This window comes from Salvelinus fontinalis, chromosome 42, assembly GCF_029448725.1.
Source record: "Salvelinus fontinalis isolate EN_2023a chromosome 42, ASM2944872v1, whole genome shotgun sequence".
Lineage (NCBI taxonomy): Eukaryota > Metazoa > Chordata > Actinopteri > Salmoniformes > Salmonidae > Salvelinus > Salvelinus fontinalis.
In genome coordinates this window covers 19,044,532-19,066,069 of record NC_074706.1, presented here as the reverse complement: position 1 = coordinate 19,066,069, position 21,538 = coordinate 19,044,532, and the positions used below count along the sequence as shown (strand labels likewise).

The 21,538-nt window shown below is 43.0% G+C and overlaps 1 protein-coding gene, 1 long non-coding RNA gene and 1 pseudogene across 3 annotated transcripts; 1 reads left to right on the top strand and 2 right to left on the bottom strand.

The window, feature by feature from the left end:
• Nucleotides 1-3,527: 3,527 nt before the first annotated feature.
• On the bottom strand, nt 3,528-9,784 carry LOC129841418 (sal-like protein 1; annotated as a pseudogene).
• Nucleotides 9,778-18,540, top strand: LOC129841425 (uncharacterized). Its single transcript, XR_008757320.1, has 3 exons — nt 9,778-9,864; nt 10,873-12,402; nt 18,234-18,540. It is a non-coding gene; the product is annotated as an uncharacterized LOC129841425 (long non-coding RNA).
• Nucleotides 10,979-21,527, bottom strand: LOC129841423 (gastrula zinc finger protein XlCGF48.2-like). Of its 2 annotated transcripts, XM_055909688.1 has the most exons (4): nt 20,946-21,527; nt 20,619-20,728; nt 20,065-20,217; nt 10,979-11,215 (listed from the first exon to the last, which is right to left on the bottom strand). In XM_055909688.1, exons 1-4 carry the CDS (start codon nt 21,223-21,225, stop codon nt 10,979-10,981), a joined length of 780 nt encoding a protein of 259 aa, XP_055765663.1. In that variant the 5' UTR covers nt 21,226-21,527. The 2 variants fall into 2 exon arrangements, with proteins under 2 accessions (XP_055765663.1, XP_055765662.1); XM_055909687.1 differs by lacking the exon at nt 10,979-11,215 and having other exon boundaries at nt 18,624-20,217; nt 20,946-21,488.
• Between the last annotated feature and the right edge of the window lie 11 nt (nt 21,528-21,538).

Genomic DNA, 21,538 nt, shown 5'->3' with positions numbered 1-21,538 from the left:
TTATACTTTGTTTTTATTGTAGGAACACAAAGAAAGTAAAATAAAAGAACAAAAAAAGATCTGGCAGTTACAGTGCACTTCATACCATTATCATCATATCATCATATTAGTTACATTGACATCTTTGAATTAGACCTTTTCCAAGTACGAAACCCATTTTTCACAGTATTCGTGACCTCTCTCCTGTTGAGTTCTTAAAGCAAAGGTCATACGCTCCATGTGGTGTATTTCTTCTACAATGTCTATCCATTGTGTCACTGTGGGAGGGTCTTTTTGTAGCCATTTCCTAGTGATAGCCTTTTTACTGGCTGCCAGTAGGACCTTCAAGAGGTACTTTTCTCTATTGTGTAAGTTATCAGGTATTTCACCCAAGTACAAAGAAATTCATGTTTGTTCTATGTCAAATCCCATTATTTTTCCAATGTTAGATCTATTTCTCCCCAGTAAGTTTCGATTGCGGGGCAAGTCCAAAAGATATGAGAGTGGTCCGCCCTCAATAGACCGCATTCTCTCCAACAAGGGTGTAGTGAGCCAGTCTGTTTTGATTTCAGTTTAGGTGTTATGAAGAAACGTATAACATTCTTCCAACAGAATTCTCTCCATGACCTTGAGTTGGTGGAGCTTTGTTGAGTCTCTAATATGTTCAACCATGTTTCATCAGTTATTTCAATGTTAAGTTCCTCCTCCCATTTCTTTTTAATATAGTTTGTAGAATGTTTCTTTGAGGATTGAATACCCAAGTAGAGATTTTAAATCGTTTTTTTGTTACTCCCCAAGTTGTATGCGTTAGTGAATAGTTGGATTAATTTTGGAGGTGCTCGAGGGTCAGTCACTTTTTATCTCCCTTAAGAAATAGTGTCGAACTTGTAGGTATCTGTAAAAATCTTGTTTATCCAAGCCATGTTTTTTACTTAGGTCCTGGAAGTTATCTAGGTTCCCATTCCTTATAATTGTACTGAATGATGTGATGCCTTTCTGCATCCATTGTTTAAATCTGCTGTCCTGAGTTGCAGGGATGAAGCTGGGGTCGTATGCGGGCCAACTCAGCAGTTTGATCTCTCTGTCTAAATTATTTTGCTTAACTACCCTAAACCATGTCTTCAGAGAGAAATGAATCCACTGATTTTGTCTATTGTATATTTTTTTTACCATGTCCTTATTTCCCAAAACTGACTGTATGGGTATCTCTGTCAAAGTAGTCTCGATGTCTTTCCATTTGGATTCGTATTCTGAATTGCACCAACACATCAGAGGTCTCAATTGGGCTGACACATACTCTTTTAGGTTTGGTAAGGCCATACCCCCACAGTTTTTTGGTAATTGTAATGTTGTATATCTAGTTCTTGGTCTCTTACTGTTCCAGATAAACCTTGATATCTGTTTATCCCATTCCCTAAACTGTTTAGGCGGGATTTCTATGGGCAGTGATTGGAACAAATACAGTAACCTTGGCAGGATGTTCATTTTGATTGTTTCAATTCTACTACTAAGATCTAAGGGAAGTGAATTCCACCTGTCTAGGTCATCATATATTTTCTTGTTGATGTGATCGTAATTCATGCAATAAAGTTTGGGTGTATCTTTTGGTACAGCTCTTCCTGTGGGGTATAATTATATACTAAGGCTTGGGTCTTGTGTACGTTAAGCACATGCCCTGAATATGTTTCAAATGTTTGTAAAACATCCATCAATCTAGGTACACTTGAGCCTGGGTCTTTAAGGAATAACAGAACGTCATCAGCATACATGCATATCTTATGTTCACTGCCTCTTATTGTTATTCCCTCTAAGGTTGGGTCCTGTCTTATTGCCTGTGCTAATGGTTCGAGGTACAAGGAGAAGAGCGTGGGTGAAAGATTACAGCCTTGTCTTGCCCCTCGCTCTAATTTTACCGTTCGTGACAAATGTCCATTTATCTTTATTCTAGCGGTCGGACATGAATACAGTGTTTTGATGCACTGTATCACTTCTTTGTTGAAACCAAATCTTTCCATAACTTGGAATAGGTAATCCCATCCCACTGAATCAAATGTTTTTTCTGCATCTAGACTGATTAATATTGCACTTGTCTCATTCTGAGTAATGTGGTCCATGACATGTAGTGTTCTCCTTATATTGTCCTGTGTCTGCGTATTTTGTATAAAACCAGTTTGATCTCCGTCAATCAATTCTGGGATTATGTTCTCCATTCTTTTGGCTATTATTGATGCATATACACTACTCAAAAAAATAAAGGGAACACTTAAACAACACAATGTAACTCCAAGTCAATCACACTTCTGTGAAATCAAACTGTCCACTTAGGAAGCAACACTGATTGACAATAAATTTCACATGGTATTGTGCAAATGGAATAGACAACAGGTGGAAATTATAGGCAATTAGCAAGACACCCACAATAAAGGAGTGGTTCTGCAGGTGGTGACCACAGACCACTTCTCAGTTCCTATGCTTCCTGGCTGATGTTTTGGTCACTTTTGAATGCTGGCGGTGCTTTCACTCTAGTGGTAGCATGAGACGGAGTCTACAACCCACACAACCCAGCTCAGGTAATGCAGCTCATCGAGGATGGCACATCAATGCGAGCTGTGGAAAGAAGGTTTGCTGTGTCTGTCAGCGTAGTGTCCAGAGCATGGAGGCGCTACCAGGAGACAGGCCAGTACATCAGGAGACGTGGAGGAGGCCGTAGGAGGGCAACAACCCAGCAGCAGGACCGCTACCTCCGCCTTTGTGCAAGGAGGAGCACTGCCAGAGCCCTGCAAAATGACCTCCAGCAGGTCACAAATGTGTAAGTCTCAATGTAAACGGACTGGGGAGTGCCATCAAGAGAAGTAAGGTAAAATCAAAGATGAAACGGGAGAGAGTTGACATACTATTCTGGCAGGAAACTCACTTATCCACTCCTGAACACGAGAAACTCAAGAAAATGGGATATAGGAACACTTTTTTCTTCTTACAAAATGGGTAGAAGGGGAGTTGCAATCTTGATCCCAAATTCAGTTAATTTTGAGTTTATGTCAGAAATAAAAGACAAGGAGGGTAGATTTATACTTGTTAAATGTAAACTGGATAACAAGGAAGTTACATTATTTAATATATACGCACCCCCAGGGAGTGACATGGTCTTCTACGGGAAGGTGTTTGATTTAATTGCCACAGAAACCACTGGCACTCTTATCTGTGGAGGGGATTTTAACAAAATTCTAAACTCAAAATTGGACAGCACAAATCAAAAATAGGAAAATGAGCCTAGTTGCCAAAAAGATCAATAGGATAGATATTAAGTAGATATTTCTCCTTCTACCTCGAACCATTAGCACAGTTTAGTTTTGCGCAAATACAGCCATCTATCCCTGGTTTTTGGTTGGGGTATGTTAGAAACCCTTTGCTGTACACACAGAAACATGACATGATATTGTAAAATGTTAACAACGGTCAAGTCTATCTCTAACACTGTGATTCAAGTACCTAAAAATATGGATCTATTGGAGTCTTTGCAATGATACAAAAATAACCAAGTCAATCAGCACAGAGTCAATTTTGTATTTAATTTCAACAAAATGGTCATATACTCACATAATGTGAAGTATAGTACTTTTATTGCACAAAACGATACATGATACTTTTCACTAACACTTTACCTTTAATGTCAATCTGGTACCCTCACTTTAATAAAATACATGTTTGAATACTTTGGAAAAGGTTCAGCATTACACACATCTTCACTATTTTATGTCAAGTAAATGTGAATTAAGGCACTCATTATCTCACTAAAATACCAGTATCAACCTAAAGGGACAAGTAGTTAGGGTTGGACCCATCAATTAAGCATTTTTACAGACACCATCACCATATCTGCTCTGCCTCATCATACTCATTCTTTCCTCAGTTCACTTCATCCAATTCCCTACTACATCCCAAACCAACAGAATTAACTACAAACAAACAAACTAGTACTACTACATCTCACTAGACTCTATACATGGGCCGTGTGCATTTTCTGCTGGTGGATTCTGAGGTTGATCCTCTCTGAGAACCTCTTCCCGCAGTGTGTACAGGCGAACGGCCTCTCTCCCGTGTGGACCTTCAGGTACATCTTCAGCTGGTGCTGGTGGGAGAACCTCTTCCCACACTGGGGAAGCTGTAGGATTTCTCTCCTGTGTGGACCCTCTGGTGCCTTTTCAGGTTGAACGAGTGGGAGAAACTGGCCTGGCACAGGTGGCAGCCGAACGGTTTCTCCCCCGTGTGCATTCTCTGGTGCCTCTTCAGGTTGGAAGAATCGGAAAAACTAGCCTGGCACAGGTGGCAGCTGAATGGTTTCTCCCCCGTGTGCATCCTCTGGTGGATCTCTACCTGTTTGGGGAAACTGAAGGCTTTCCCACAGAACGAACACGGGAAGCGCTTCTCTTTGGCCCTGCCACTTTTACTGATTACGTCTCTACTACTGTCATTTGTCAATGGGCTTGTTGAGGCATTGGCATTGTCTGAGTTCTGGTTTAACATTAGGAGAGTGCGAGGAGGATGAAGGCCAGGGAGTGTCTGTGTTGTCTCAGGGTCCATGTTCCAGTTGATAGATCCTATAGAAGGCAGGCTGAAGGCAACACCTGTTAGGGGGTTAACCTGGGGCCCCATCAGTCTCTCTGAATCACAACTATAGGAGCAGGACGGAGCATCGCTAGCCGAGTCTGTGTCTGTTCTCTCCCGTTGCATACGTACACCTCCCTGTCCCTGCAGACCAAATCTACGCTTCGCCCCGGTCTCAGCCAATCTGTTGTCACAGAGACTAAGTTTGTTTGTTGTTTTGTGTTCGACAGTCTGTTTCTGGTTGTGGGTAACAGTGTTGTTCCCCAGCCCAGAGTTGAGGACGCTGTCCCATCCACTGACCTCCACTATGTTTGCTCTAGTCCTGTCCTGCTCAGTGATATCATCCCCTGGGCCTTTGGCTGCACCGGTCTGGGTCTGGAAATCTGAGATGGATGCCCAGTCTCCTCTGTTAGCTTCCAGCCAACCACCTGCAAAAAAGACTACAAACATGGCAGTGAAAAAAATCCTTATCTAGAGTTTTGAGTCAATTACCTGGTGAAGTTCATACATTATAATGTGTGTGTTTTGGTAACTAAACATAAGTTGTATTGATTTCATGAATGAAGAAAATTAAGAAAGAATAATAACCAGGTGCATCACCATTCCCATTGAATATCTATTACTATATGTAGGCTATATGTATTTCTCTCTTACCTTGCTCCCCCATCTTTAGTCCACTCAGCAGATCAATGCTCTCTGGTCCGTCTTCTATTGTCTCCTCTTTGACCAGCATCAGATCAGGCTTCCCATCCTCCTTGTCTACTGACTGTAAGAGATACAGAGTGAGAGGATGTTGGATCAAGACATCTGATATGAGCATCCTGCTGCTTGCTATGACTACTATGCAAACGTGTAAGTCGATTTGATTTCTTGACACTCTTTAATGGTTTGATCATTCAAAAGGCATGGTCCCACACTTAAGACAACGAATCAAGACCTGGGCCCGTATCCACAAAGAGTCTCAGTGTAGGAGTGCTGATCTAGGATCAGTTTTGCCTTTTAGATCATAATGAATAAGATTATAACTTAGATCAGCAATCCTACTCTGAGACTTTGTGGATACAGACCCTGACCTAATACCATTCAGACAGTAGTTCACAGTGGGCTCACCTCAGTGAGACTGTGTGTGGTCCTGTGCTGCTCAGCTGGTTCCTCTGTGGGTTCAGGAGGAGGTCTAGTCTGGTTGTCCTTCATGACTATGGTCCTCTCAGTGTTCCCCAGACCCTCCTCCTTCACCAGAAGCACCTCAGGACCCTCCTCCTCCTGGAAGAGACAGGTGATACAGATTACACAGACACACACTCCCTCAGGTACGTACACACAGATAATAAACACACTTGCAACATAGTGTTTACCCATCCCCACCACGTTTGAGTCCTATACGATTTCACAGAGTCAAATTCCTGTACATGCAAATGTAACCGCAAAATTATTGGCACCCTTGATAAAGATCAGGGAAAATACTATACTGAACAAAAAATGATTGTTCATCTTTATCAAGTGTGTCCATAATTTATGACCCCATTGAATATGCCGTATATACAGTATATATAATTAAGTAGTTGAATGGAAATAATGAAACATATCATATATCCTACACAGTGGAAACACTATGTGACCGACTTTTTAGGCTTATATTATACAATGTCTGGGATGCAATATTCTACCCAGGAATATTCAACACTGAAATCTGTTACTCTCGTTATTCCAAATTTATCTGGATTTTTTTCTGCTGACAACAATGAACATTCATCGTAGTCTTTGATGCTGGGTTTGATGTAAACGTTAGAAGCTATCGAGTGGAATGGTTACTTTCTATAGCTCGGTATCCATTCAATTGACGACAGATTTGAAAGAAAATATGCGCATTTTCCCAACAGTGTTGTTTCCACCAAACTGACTTGATGAAGATAAAAAAAATCAGTGCGTGATGACGTAGCGCACACGAAATGTACTTTTCCGCTTACGTTTTCATGTACAGAATAAAAATATTACGTTCAATGTGTTTCCATCGCATTTTCAACTCTACCGATAGTTTTGTCACAAACTGTTGCGTTAAATAATAGCAAATGTGCCTACTCTGGTCTTGGCACGTGCACTCTAGCCAAAAGCTCGCAAAAACAGTGCGAGTAGGCTAGTCTACATAATGATATTATTATGGAAAAGAGCAAGAATATTTATTTGTCAAACAGAAGTCAAGCATGGATATTTATTTGAAAATGAGCATCAAGATCACCGTGAACTTTCACCACCCTCTGTAGCCTAATAAACTACATGTTTCCCTGAGTCGTAGTGGGAGGACCACACACCATGTCATCGCGTGACTCCAAGTTTACTTCGATATGATGGCTTTTATATCAACATTTGCGCATTAAGGCGTTTCCACCGCCTTTTCTCTCATAATTAATTTTACAGACGCAAAAAGATCCCATGTCGAACAAACAAATTCTGTCAGCATTTAGAAAATTGTACCGAAACTTCCTGTTTCCATCACAGCTGCCATGATTTTTTCTTTTTTTTCCCTCTATGACTTTACTTGCATAAAATCTGTGAATGGAAACGTGGTTCATGTTATAGAGTGGAATGTTGTTTCTGCTGGTGTATCCTGAGGTAGCTCCTCTCTGAGAACCTCTTCCCGCAGCTGTAGGATTTCTCCCCTGTGTGGACCACCTGGTGCCTTTTCTGGTGTCCAGCTTGGGTAAAGCGCATTTGACACCGGGTACAGCTGAAGGATTTCATCCCTGTTTGGATCCTATACACTACTACTGTACTGGTTCCAGTCCTCTCTAGACAGATCAGTATGTGTCTCTAAACCCAAGGGCATGTTGCCAGGGTCCCAATGGGATTGAATCGTCCTCATGCTCGGGTTACTCTGAGTCGGGAGCAGGAGGACAGTCCAGTGGCCCCAGCTTCCAGTCTCTCTGGGTCTGATCTGTGGTCAGATCCTGTGTGCAAGAGCCTTTGTGTTAAAGTCTCTGTGTCTGTCTCTGACTTGAAGACGGTGTTCTGCGTTCTACTGACCTCCGTGATGCTGCGGCAGGTCCTGGGTTGGGGCGTGGCAGTGCGGTTCTCCGTGGCTACAGGGGGCGTTCCAATCTCGATGTCTCTTCTGTGTCGTGGGTCCTCTCCTTCAGACCTCTCCTGCTTGACCTCAGGACCTCTAGCCTCTGCATCTGCAGACTGACACAACAGGGGAGGTTATTATTGGTACATGAGTTGAATTGGATAACAATGTCATAGAGAAGTCTCACAAGCTCCCCTATGGCAGATAAATAAGGATGTACATGACTGAATAGCGGAGGGTAGCCTTACTGATATTAATTAATGGGCCACATTTTATGTACTGTAATTTTTCATGTTACACTACGACACTAACCTCTATCACGATAACATGCTGGGTTGAGGTTCCACTCTCCTCATCTATAGCTATGGGTTGGTCATCTCTCCACGCGTTGTGTTCTGCTGGCTTCACAAAGCTCCTGTGGCCTCCAGTGAGATGTCCTGAGAGAGTGATTGGGGGAAAAGAGGTGGTGAGGTACTGTCAATGCTCAACGGTATATTGTACACTATTGACACTGCCTGCAACTGGGTAAAGTTCATGATGCTGTTGACCTTAAAGGGCCCCAGGACCAAAGATCCACCACTATATTTGACAGTAAGGTATGAGGTTATTTTCTGCTCATGCATTCTCATTTCGAAGACTTACCAACCACTCGTGTGCGTGGCCATAGAGCTCTATTTCATGTTATCCAACAAATGATTCTGATTAATAAGGCTGTAATAGACAATGAATTGGTATATACAGCCTGAAACTAATGCCTGCAAATTTGTGTGAATTTTGAGACAAAATACAGACAGGAAAGTATTGTTTACCCAACTTTTCAGAGAGCTGGTGGGTATATGGTTCAGTTTGGCACCGAGGTAAACATTTGTTTTATATTGGATATTCGTTTTTCATCGTCAATAGCTATGCCAGGACAATGAAAATGGTATATTCTGAATCAGGGGAGGATTGTGAACAATCCAGTTACTACCAGTTGATATTACAATTGCAATAAATTAATCTTAAATGGCGCTTGCTTTTTAAATGACTGAATATATACAGGGAAATTTAGCAATTAGGATTTTATCTGTAACGGTTATGATCAATTAGGCATTGTTTCAATCTGTTGGCATATAGATAAATGCACATATTTTTTCCAGTGCGGGCCTTGTTCTATAAACATATTTCCCCCCAATTGGATTACTCAGAAAAAAAGCATGCGAGTACTCCAACAGTCAAAAAATGTCAATGCCCATCCCTATTAGTTTCAGACTGTATATACCAATTAATTGTGTATTGCAGACTGATTAATCTGACTACCAACAAATGTAAACGCCTGGAGTTTGCTAAATGGCATTGGCACTTGGATTGGAACCGGTGCTTTGGTCAGATGAAATGAAAATTGAACTCTTGAGTGCCTATTCGGTAATCTGGCCCTGGATGTTTTATTTATTTATTTATTTTACCGTTATTTTACCAGGTAAGTTGACTGAGAACACGTTCTCATTTGCAGCAACGACCTGGGGAATAGTTACAGGGGAGAGGAGGGGGATGAATGAGCCAATTGTAAATGTAAGGTAACACTTCTCATAACTTGTTGATACACCATTTATTGATTGACTATGTTCCATGCATCACTTTTTAAAAATTGAGTATGACAATAGGAAATTCGGTAAATAATATTTTTGCAAGAAGAATTTGTTCTTAATTGACTTGGCTGGGTAAAAAAATATATATGTGCAAGATAGCCAAGTAATCAGCGGAAGTATGGTATACTATCCAAAAACTGACAAAGACCCTATTCTGTAACACATCTGAACACATGCGCAGAGTGGAACGGGGCGACAGGGCCCGCAGCGTTCTGTAGAATGTACCTCTTGTCATTCCTCTGGATCGGTCCAGGATGTTGACACTGCTAGATCGACTGGCGAGAACGCGCTCTCTCGTTGTCCTCTCTGCGCGCTCCCGTGCCACCTTCAGTTCCAGTAGTTGTAGTTTCTTCCGCAGTCCTCTGTTTTCTTTCTGGCTTTGAGTTATTTCCAAACGAAACACTGCATAGTCGTCGTCTACGAGTTTACAGAGCTCTTCCACGGCTGTATTTGCTAGCTCCTCCATGATGGAGGCTATTTGAGTGTGAAAAACCATATAGTTAGCCATTGTTAGCAGCTAGCTAGCGTTACCTAGATAACATTTATCAACCAATTCCTTTCTCCAGCGCGAATTAAAGACTACCTGAGGTAAGTATGTGATGCGGTGCAGTTAAATTAATCATATTTTGAGTTGCAGGGTGTTAAACGTCTAGATAACAATAAAAGCGCTAACATCGAAATCGTTCATGGTTCTTGTTCCCTTCCGTTTACTTAAGAGAAAGGATCTTATTGGTTTGCGTCATAGCTGGAAGGGTATAATTCAATTAAAAAGGTATGCGTGCTGTTCTTTGAAATACGGTACTGCTTATTACATTACACATCAAATATCCTATGATCAGTATTTTTTAAGCTGAGAGCTGACGTTTATAAAGAGTAGTGTGTTAGCAAGAATAGAATAGAAAACAACATTACTTTACCTCAGTAAGGTAAATATTCGTGGCCTTGTAGTTAGTGTCTGCCCTGAGATTGGAAGGTTGCGTTTAATCCCTGGCCTAGTCATACCAAACACTGTAAAAATGGGCCCTGATGCTTCTAGGATTGGCACTCAGCGTTAAGGAACTAGATTAAAGCTAAGGCTCTGCAATAGACTAGCGTCTTGTCCAGGGGGTGTACTTGTACGTCAAGCTGCCTCACACTACAGAAATAGGAGATGAGCTAAGGTTTGTGCTTACTTGTTATAGCCTATGTTTACCATCTCTCTAAAAACAGTTATTTACAATTGACAAGTTAACAAAGCGTTACCCCAATACACTTAACATGATAACTATAACAGCTAAAGAATGGTTCCCAGATATCCCCTGTGTACATCTCAAGCCACACTGCTACAATTTCTCCCCGTTGTGGACACTCCTATGTCTGATAAGGTTACTCAGGGAGGAGAAGCTCTTGTAACATAGTTTGCACATGAAGGGACTCTCCTTGAGGCAGCTGAGGAAGGTTAGACCCAGGTCCCTTCTATGAACCCTTTCAGTAGGCATTAGAAGGGGACCCTGAAAGAGAAGACTACCACCTGGGGGGTCTCCCCCCACTCCCTGTGAAGGCTAAAGCCCAGGGTGATCTGCTCTGTTCATGGATACTGTGGTGTTTGTATCATAGGAACAGGAGGGTCTATCTCTATCAGCCCCAGGCCCTGCTTCATCCCTGCACAGAGACTGAAGAGAAGGGTCTGGGCTGCAGACTGGATCCCTGACTGGAGTCTCGGTCACTCTGATGACCACCAGGACTGAGGTTGTTCAGTCCACCTGTCGTGTTCTGTGTAGTGGTTGTGGTGGAGTCTCTGTCCCTCGCGGTTGGGTCCTGGTTCCAACTCGGGAAGGAAGCGTGATGGCTCCTGATCCAGGGTTCTGAGACGGAGCCGGGGTTTGTGACCAGCCACCTCAGAGGTCCAGTCTCCCCCACCAGTAACACTGGATATCAGCAGGTCTTCAAGGACTGCAGACTGCAAACAAAGATGGTACAGAAAAGCATAAAGGTTTATTTAAGAAACTCTTTACTGTTTGAGTTTGAGTTTATTTTTACAGGGACAGTGTACATTAATCAACGTTTCAGTAAAAGTGCCGGTTTTAGCCAGCCGGCTAATTTTCAACCGCAGTCCCTGGGCAGGTTATTAAAAACAATTACAATATAGACAATAGCAACATAGAACAAGACATAGCAACATAGGACAAGCAAGACGTAGCATACAGACAGAGCAACATAGAACAAAAAGCAGCAAGACAAAATTCATAAAAGCAACAAAATGTTTCCACACCTAGTCTACAGACAACAGACATGGAAAGCGGCAACACACAGCTAGGGACCATGTTCACAAATCTGATTGACCTTTTGCCATGTCTTCAAGCATTTTGTGAAAGTGTGATATGTGGTGCAGTTATGTGTGTCTGATGGCAGTGTATTCCAGACATGGGAAGCTCTCACAGAAAAAGTGGATTGTACACAGAAACATTACATATTATAAAATGTTAACCACAGTCAAGCCCATCTCTATAACTGATTGAAGTACCTAACAATATGAAGCCATTGAAATTATTTTTTTATGTCCAAACTCCGTCCCTACAAAAATAACCAAGTCAGTCAGGACAGTCAATTTCGTATTTAATTAAAACAAATCACATTTATTGCACAAAACGATATGTGACAAGTAGAATAACTTTTCTCATTATGTTAACACTTTACTTTTTCTGTAAATCTGGTACCCTCCCTTTGGTAAAATTAATGTTAAAATACTTTGGAAATGTTTAATATTACATTACACACAGCTTCTCTACTTCATGTCAAGTAAACATGAATTAAGATACTATCATTATCTCACTATAAAACACCAGTATCAAACAGTACAAAGTTGTCACTTTTCATCAGTGAAGCCCCTTCACAGACACCATCACACCAACCATCACCATATCATCTACTCTGCCTCATCATACTCATTCTTCCCTCAGTTCTCCTCATCCAGTTCCCTACTACATCCAAAACCAACAGAATGAACTATAAACTACCTAGTACTACATTACATGTCACTATACATGGGCCTGTGCATTTTCCCCAGACCCTCCTCTCACCCCTCCTCCTTCACCAGCAGCACCTCCTCCTGGAAGAGACATGTGATACAGACATACACTCCCTCAGGTAGGTAGGCACAGATAATAAACCCACTTTCAACACGGAGTGTTGACCCATCCCCACTACATGAGTCCTGTACTGTAGTTACAGAATGACTTCGTTGTTGTTAAACCCATCATGGTGGACATAAATATAATGTGGGTAAAAACATGTCAGCTATGATAAGTCAAATGTCATTATTGAACAAACCTGACTAAACTAGTTTGACGTGTACAGTGGGTGTTTGTGTGTGGCTGTGTGTAGGTATATTCAGTAAGTATTGTAAAAATGGCTAGCTGGCGCCGTCTGAGCCCTCATCCGCTAGTGACTTAATGCCGACTTTACTTAGGTCTGACCCCAGGCGGTCCGGAAAGAACCAGGCAGATGTGTCCATATCCATGCTATTCTTTCAAAGAAATGAAGGTGTGGCGGAGTTGTGTCAGCAGATGCCATATTCTGACCTTGACTTGATTCCCGCATAATTCCGCCACCTTTATGCACGAGAGGAAACCATGAATTAGGTCGAGCACATCTTTCGCTTCCAAGTGAAAAAAGCATCTACTTAATTTTTTTCTGATAGAAATTACACCATTCTCCATGCAATGTCAGTTACAAATTGATAAGACCTAGGTAAATGAGTCATCCGTTTGGATTGTAAATATAAATTACAATTGTTTAAGATCTATTTTACCTAATGATCGCTGGAGACAAATGTGAAAAGTCATATTTCAGCTAACTGAAAAGCATGTCATGACCGGTATTTCAGCCGCTTTTCCACAGTGTAGTATAAATTGCTGTGTCGTTATTCTGAATTTTAATTGTAGACCTATGGCTTGATTTTTGTAGGCATAATTTCATTACATTGTTAGTTTAGCTTTCATTCCTCTGCCATGTCTGTGTGGTTGTTCCTGGGGGTCGCCAGCAATAGTGAATCGTATTAGGCTAACGTATTACAAGTTGCGCAATAATGTGGGACATGTAGCCTATTTGAATCATTATGGAACGCAGATCATACATAGCAGTTTAAATCTGGAGCACGGATCACGAGGATTGGACCGTTGTCGTCCCAGTTCCGTGATTAAGATTTATAGGACTATTGTTGAACTCCTGTTGTACACTTGTCTCACCTTCCAATATTTCATGGAATAAATGTATTTTGGCAATTTTCATAACGAATCAAACCAGTATTTTTGATTCACCAATATATTTTGTGCGTAATAGGCTCTCCAAATCTGTTTATGTATGATTCATAAATACTTTCCTAACCCTAAATAATCTACAAGATCAGAGTATTTTTAAATCTAACAATTGGTGCTGAAAAAGAGACTAATATGCATGTATTTACATGGCCTTCTTTTCATTGATCCCTAATATTCTGAACCATTCTCTCCATATATTCTATTGAGTCTGTCGAGAAAATGCAATTAATTAAAGGTACACCAAATTTAAAGGGGTGGCTTTAGATAAATGTCCTGAAACCCCTATTGATTGAAAACTACACAAGAAAATCTGTTGGCCAGCCAGTTGGACGGATTTCAGCTGTTGAATTAAATCGATTCAGCCCGCGCAAGGGAACTACGCATGCAAAGCCTGCTACTCACATGCATAAGGTACGTCTACCAACTACCGAGAAATGCGTAGGAAAGGTGTACATTTCATAAGCCTGAAGCTGGCTCTTGGTCACCACCACACAGTTGCACACACATTTACACCAGAAGTGATATTGTGGTTTATTTCGGATGAACGCACAACACTTCTAGAAGAAAACCAGCCAAACTTGTCGTCTGTCTACAACTAAAAACACCAATGGGGCAGCGAACATAGCATAGCAGGGGGCTCTAAAGGCGAACTGACGCCTAGGCGTACTCGGATATCGAACTGAACTGCTCGCATATTCCCTTTAAAATACATTCGCTTGAAAAATGAGAAATAAGCAGCAATAGTACTGTTTGTCCATTTTGAGATGCTGTAGCCAGAATACAGTTCCTCAAAATAGTCAGAATTAATCTAAGATAACTCAAGACATCGGTCATTCATTTTGACTTTTTTACCGAAGAGAGATCTTAGTCGCGCAGTTTTACGTCTAGATGTTTGGTGCAGTATTTTTAGACGACAACGAGTTGTCTCTCGTTGAACGACAAGACTTTATTGAAGAATCCCTACTGTTGACCAATCACTGATGAAGGTGCGTAGACTTCGGCTCCGAACTTCTGCTTGTCTCCAGAAAAATGTGTGCCCGAACAGCCGAAAAAACACTCACTGATGTCCCAAAAATATCAAAAACGTCACCAAATGTCATAATATATTCAAACTCTACCAAACTGTTTCGGGTGGGAAGCATGCGAACACCTTCAGCCTGGTGGGTTAGGCAACTGTCTACCAACTCAGGCAGGCGGCTGCAATCTAAGCAGGGAAGGAGACTGCAGACCTGCAATGGGGCAGTTCATTTAGGGCCTAGCATGGCAGGGGTCTCTAAGCCTGGCGGGATAGGAAGCTGCATACCTAATAAGGCAGCGGGCTGAGATCCGTGAAGGAGACTGAACCTGACTGCAAAGCAAACGTTGGGCTTAGCAGGGTATGGTGCCTAGGGCCTGACAGAGCAGCAAACTTAGGGGCTACTAGTGCAGGGGGCTGTGGACCTAGAACAGCAGAGGACTGGGGTCCTAGCACTAAGGCAGGAGTCCAGGAACCTAAGTCAGAACAGTGTGAACCTGCATCTCGGGCCAGAGACTGAAGACTGGGTATGGCCGGAAACTGAGAGCCTACCAAGGGGGCAGGATAGACTGGACCTAACAGGAAGGCACGGAACTCTACACTTATTAGAGGCAGACGTAAACCCTACTGGGGAGGCAGGGAACTCTAAACCCGACCCTACCAGGAAGGAGGGGAACTCTGATCCTAAAGGACTGGAGGGTCCTCTGAGTCCAGGTCTGGAAGATCTGGAGGTTGCAGAACCCTCAGACTGGAGCTACCAGGGTGCTATCAGGAGGGACCCCAGGCATAGGACCTGCAGCTCCCACCAGGCTGTGGCTGCAAGGGCCGGGCCCACAGGAGTGGGCTGAGTCCTTGTGGCTGAGGGCCGGACCTTGACGGCAGCTGGCTTAACTTTGAAGAACGGACGGGGCTGATCCCACCAGGCCGTGGCTGGAGAGGCTCCCACTTAACATCAGCAGTTGCTACAGGCTGAGGCTGCATCCAAGATTCCAAAATGGTTTACCTTTGTTGTACCACAATTATAGAATATTCTATTTGTTTATAGAAAATGCATAATAGGCCTATATAAAGCACTTATGATAGCTTGGTTCTCGTAACTAAACAACGTTTTTTTTTGTACCCGTTTCTCCTACGGACCTGTAAGTTTCACTAATGCACAATCATTGCGAGCCATCAACAACCCAATCATTGCACCCTCGACAACCACTGTGATTATTATTATTTGACCATGCTGGTCATTTATGAACATTTGAACATCTTGGCCATGTTCTGTTATAATCTCCACCCGGCACAGCCAGAAGAGAACTGGCCACCCCTCATAGCCTGGTTCCTCTCTAGGTTTCTTCCTAAGTTTTGGCCTTTCTAGGGAGTTTTTCCTGGCCACTGTGCTTCTACACCTGCATTGCTTGCTGTTTGGGGTTTTAGGCTGGGTTTCTGTAGAGCACTTTGAGATATCAGTTGATGTACGAAGGGCTATATAAATACATTTGATTTGATCCACCACTGGCTTGGGTTCCGTGCCAGGAGCAGGTAGAGACTTCATGGCTGAAGGTTCCATGGTAGCAGACAATCGAACATTGGGCACCCGAGTGTCAGCATGGGGTCACCTCTGGTAGGATAGGACAACTCCCCAACGGCAGCCAGAACAGGCTCAATGGCAGCGGCTGGCTGTGGCACCACGACTGGAACAGGAGTCTCCTTAACTATTGCTTGTTGACAATCTGGCTGAGGAGGGGACCTTGGTGTGGTGGACTGTGCATTCTGGAGTTGTGTTGATCTGCTGGGGAGCAGAAGTGGACCCAACGCTCCCGTGACTTCGATGAAAATCTATATTTCTTCGCCATCAAAAGTTGCTGAAGATAGTACTCTATCCATCATTTTGAGAATTGTCGATACTCCCTGAATGTCTAGCTTTAATTTCAGTGAAGAAACTGTATAGAGTGCATTCGGAAAGTATTCAGACCCCTTGACTTTTTCCACATTTTGTTGTTACAACCTCATTCTAAAATTGATTAAATAAAATGTTTCCCTCATCAATCTACACACACACCATAATGGCAAAGCGAAAACAGATTGAGAGAATTTTTGGCAAATTTATTTAAAAAAATACACAACAGATACCTTATTTACATTAGTATTCTGACCCTTTCCTATGAGACTTGAAATTTAGCTCAGGTGCATCCTTTTCCATTGACCAACCTTGAGATGTTTCTACAACTTGATTGGAGTCCATTTGTGGTAAATTCAATTGATTTTACATGATTTGGAAAGGCACACACCTGTCTATATAATATCCTACAGTTAACGGTGCATGTCAGAGCAAAAACCAAGCCATGAGGTCAAAGGAATTGTCTGTAGCGCTCAGAGACAGGATTGTGTCAAGGCACAGATATGGGAAGGGTACCAAAAATGTCTGCAGCATTGGAAGGTCCCCAAGAACACAGTGGCCTCCATCAATCTTAAATGGAATAAGTTTGGAACCACCAAGACTCTTCCTAGAGCTGGCCGCCCGGACAAACTGATCAGGGGAGAAGGGCCTTGGTCAGGGAGGTGACAAAGAACCTGATGGTCACTCTGACAGAGCTCCAGAGTTCCTATGTGGAGATGGGAGAACCTTCCAGAAGGACAACCATCTTTGCGGCCAATCAGGCTTTTATGGTAGTGGCCAGATGGAAGCCACTCCTCAGTAAAAGGCACATGATAGCCCACTGGGAGTTTGTCAAAAAGCACCTAAAGGACTGTGATTCTTTGGTCTGATGAAACCAAGATTGAACTATTTGGCTTGAATGCCAAGCGTCATGTCTGGAATAAACCTGGCACTATCCCTACGGTGAAGCATGGTGGCAGCATCATGCTGTGGTGATGTTTTTCAGTGGCAGGAAATTGGGAGACTAGTCAGGATTGAGGGAAAGATGAACAGAGCAAAGTACAGAGAGATCCTTGATGAAAACCTGCTCCAGAGCACTCAGGACCTCCGACTGGGGTGAAGGTTCACCTTCCAAAAGAACAACGACCCTAAGCACACTGCCAAGACAACGCAGGAGTGGCTTCGGGACAAGTCTCTAAATGTCCAGCCAGAGCCCGGACTTGAACCCGATCGAACATCTCTGGTGAGACCTGAAAATAGCTGTGCAGCGACACTCCCCATCCAACCTGACATAGATTGAGAGGATCTGCAGAGAAAAATGGGAGAAACTTCCCCAATACAGGTGTGTCAAGCTTTTAGCATCATACTCAAGAAGACTTGAGGCTGTAATCGCTGCCAAAGGTGCTTCAACAGAGTACTGAGTAAAGGGTCTGAATACTTAATATATGTAAATGTGATCAGTTTTTTTATTCTCAATAAATTGTCAAAAATGTTGCTTTGTCATTATGGGGTATTGTGTGTAGATTGAGAGAAAACAATGTAATCCATTTTAGAATAAAGCTGTAACGGTACAAAATGCAGAAAAAGTCAAGGGTCTGAATACTCTTTGAATGCACTGTCCATGATCATTTCTACAGTTTCGATTTGTAATGTTTATGTATATTGAGTTTGTTTCCCTCCAACCCCAAGAAAATGATATAAAAAATGTATAGCTGCGGGCCATATGTTTGACAGCCGTACCCTAGAGTATGACCTCCTGATCTCTTCTCTTTTACAGGGCAGGTCCTTAGCAGCTCCCAGCTGGTGAGGGTGGTAACCCTAACCCTAACCTGACCAATGGTTGACTGTGTGATGAGAGAGGTGTGTAAGACCTTGCAGCTCATCTTCTGGGACTCGACTGCTTCGTCCGCGTGTTGTGGGTGGTGACAACAGCCTCATATGGCTTTGCAGGGCACAGAATTTAATTCTGTTTTGGGTAATGGAACATCTTAACCGTAGCCGAGTCAGAATCCGGCGATACGAAGTACCATGTAAAAACAGCTATTCAAGTGCGTCCGGTTGGCTGGAATGGCCTTCTTTTTTTATACATGTGTATTGGTTATAAAGCGCTGCCTGGTGTTTTAAGAATATGATGAGATCAAATGTGATGTATACTAAAGAGTCTCAATAAATGAAAAGTCCCATTTTGTGTTTATTAAACAAACCCTTTTTAAATACACCATATAAAAACAACACATGCACGTCTCAACTAAAAATCTGCATGACCTTCATAAACTGCATTTATTTACTCATTAAAAGTGTCCTGGGAAAAATATTCTGTACTTGAACATCATATATCCTACACAGTACAAACACTATGAAACAGACCTTTTAGGCTTATATATCACAGGTCTGGATACAATATTCTACCCAGTAATATTCAACACTGAAATTTTCTACTCTCGTTATGCCAAATGCATCTGTGAATCTTTTCTGCTGACACCAATTAACATTCATCTTAGTCTTTAATGCAGGGTTTGATCTAAATGTCAGAAGCTATCGAGTGGAATGTTTCATTTCTAGGTCAATCCGTGGAATGTTTTGTTTTCTGCTGGTGTATCCTCTGAGAACCTCTTCTCGTAGCGCGTACAGGCGAACGGCCTTTCTCCCGTGTGGACTTATAAGTGCATGTTCAGTTGGTGTTGGTGGGAGAACCTCTTCTCACACTAGGGGGTTGCTGTTTTCTCCCCTGTGTGGACCCTCTGGTGCCTCTTCAGGTTGCCAGCCTGGGCGAAGCTCATGTGACACTGGGTACAGCTGAAGGGTTTTACCCCTGTGTGGACTCTCTGGTGCCTCTTCAGGTCACCAGCCTGGGTGAAGCGCATATGACACTGGGTACAGCTGAATGGTTTCTCCCCTGTGTGGACCCTCTGGTGGATCTCCACCTTCTGGGAGCTGCTGAAGCCTTTGTTACAGAACATGCAAAGGAACCGTTTCTCTTTACTATTTCCTGATGTGGCTCCCCCTCCTTGTGCTTTGGCCCTTTGATCCTTTGAGTTCAATACCTGATCAAAAAGGTATTGTGAATCGGAAGATGCCATCGGCGTGGACAGTGGGTCGCGATCCCTGAGCGTGTGTAAAGGGGAGTGGGTTGCGACAGTTAGATTGGTCTCTAAGCTTTTTCTGTAGTCTAAGAAGTCATTGGTGTTGCCCTGTGAGTGTCCTTCTCCAAAGTGAGTCTCGTCTGCATTCCATGTCAGAGGAGAGTCACCCTCCACTTTCACAGTCACCTCATCTATGACTATAACCTCCCCTTTCTTATCTAGGGACCCTTCAGCGTATACATCACTACTGTACTGGTTCCAGTCCCCTCTCATTGGATTAGTCTGTGTATCTAAGCCGACAGGCATGTCACCATGTATCATCTCTGTAGCGTATGAACAAGACGGATCATTGCCAATCTGTAACATGTCACCTAAGTCCTGATGGGACAGTGCCATCCTCGGGCTCGGGTTACCATCAAGTAAATATTCTGAGCGGAGAGCTGGAGGACAGCCCAGTCGCCCCTGACCCATTAAATTCTTGGTGTCGGTCTCTGACTTGAGGACGGCATTCAGCGTTCCACCGACCTTCGTGATGCTGCGTCGGGTCCTTGGCGCCGCTGGGGCGGTGGTAGGGTCCTCCGTGGCTACAGGGGGCACTCCAGCCACTCCAGTCTGAATGGGCTCTCCTTCAGATCTCTCCAGCTTGACCCCAGGATCTGCAGACTCTACATCTGCAGACTGACACAAGAAGGGGGGTTGACGGTATTTTAAAATGTTTATTTAACCTTTATTTAGGTAGGCTAGTCAGTTAAGTACAAATTCTTATTTACAATGATCGCCTACCCTGGCAAAACCCGGGCGACGCTGGACCAATTGTGCGCCGCCCTATGAGACTCCTAATCATGGCCGGATGTCATTCAGCCTGGATTCGAACCAGGGACTGTAGTGACGCTTCTTGCACTGAGATGCAGTGCCTTATGTGCCACTTGGGAGTAGAATTGGGTAACAACGTCGTAGAGAAGTCACACAAGCTCCCTTATGGCAGATAAATGAGGATGTACATGTTTACAGCAAGTGAATAGCTGATGGGAGCCTTTCTGAAATGTACTGTAATTGTTATGTAACACTATTACACTAACCTCTATGACGATAACTTGCTGGGTTGAGGTTCTACTCCCCTCATCAACAGTGATTGGTAGGTCATCTCTCCATGTATTGTGTCCTGCTGGCTTCACAAAGCGCACTTGGCCTTCAGTGAGATGTAATTCACCCAAGAGAGTGATTGGGGGGAAAGAGGTGATTAGGTTAGCTACTGTCAATGCTCAACGCTATATTGCAAGTAATCAGGGGAATTAGGCTATTGCATACTATCCAAAAACTAACCAAGACCCAATTCTGGTTAACACAAAGTCACATGTGTAGAGGGTAACGGGGCCACAGACCACGCAGCCTCATGCAAAATGTACCTCTTGCAATTCCTCTGTATCGGTCGAGGATCTTGACACTACTGAAACGACTGGCGATGACACGCTCTCGCGTTGTCCTTTCTGCGCGCTCCCGTGCCACCTTCTTCAGTTCAAGTAGCTGTAGTTTCCTCCGCAATGCCCTGTTTTCTTTCTGGCTTTGAGTTATTTCCAAACGAAACACTGCATAGTCGTCGTCTACGAGTTTACAGATCTCTGCCACGGCTGCATTCGCTAGCACCTCCATAATGGAGGCTATTTGAGTGTGAAAAACCATAGCCATTGTTAGGTAACTTTAGCAACTAGCTAGTTAGCGTTACCTAGATAACATCTATCAACCAAGTCCTGTCTCCAAAGCGAATTAAACAATACCTCGGGTAAGTTTGTGATGCTATGCGGTTAAATACGTCCTATTTTGAGTTGCAGGGTGTTAATAAACATCTAAATGACAACAAAAACGCAAACGTGGAAATAGTTTTTGGTCACGGCTTACTTCTGTTTACGTCTTCTTCTTTGAGGATTTATCGGCGGACTACACAAAAAGTGTGTATTGTTGCCACCTACTGGGTGTGGTAACACTGGGAGGTTTTAAAGGG

What these genes read in the sequence shown, in the direction of transcription:
- LOC129841423 (XM_055909687.1), bottom strand. Translation starts at nt 21,225, where the DNA reads ATGGCTATGGTTTTTCACACTCAAATAGCCTCCATTATGGAGGTGCTA. An exon ending in ATACAGAGGAATTGCAAGAG is followed by an intron (nt 20,729 to 20,945) that starts GTACATTTTGCA and finishes ATCTCACTGAAG; the next exon opens with GCCAAGTGCGCTTTGTGAAG. An exon ending in AGCAAGTTATCGTCATAGAG is followed by an intron (nt 20,218 to 20,618) that starts GTTAGTGTAATA and finishes TTCTTGTGTCAG; the next exon opens with TCTGCAGATGTAGAGTCTGC.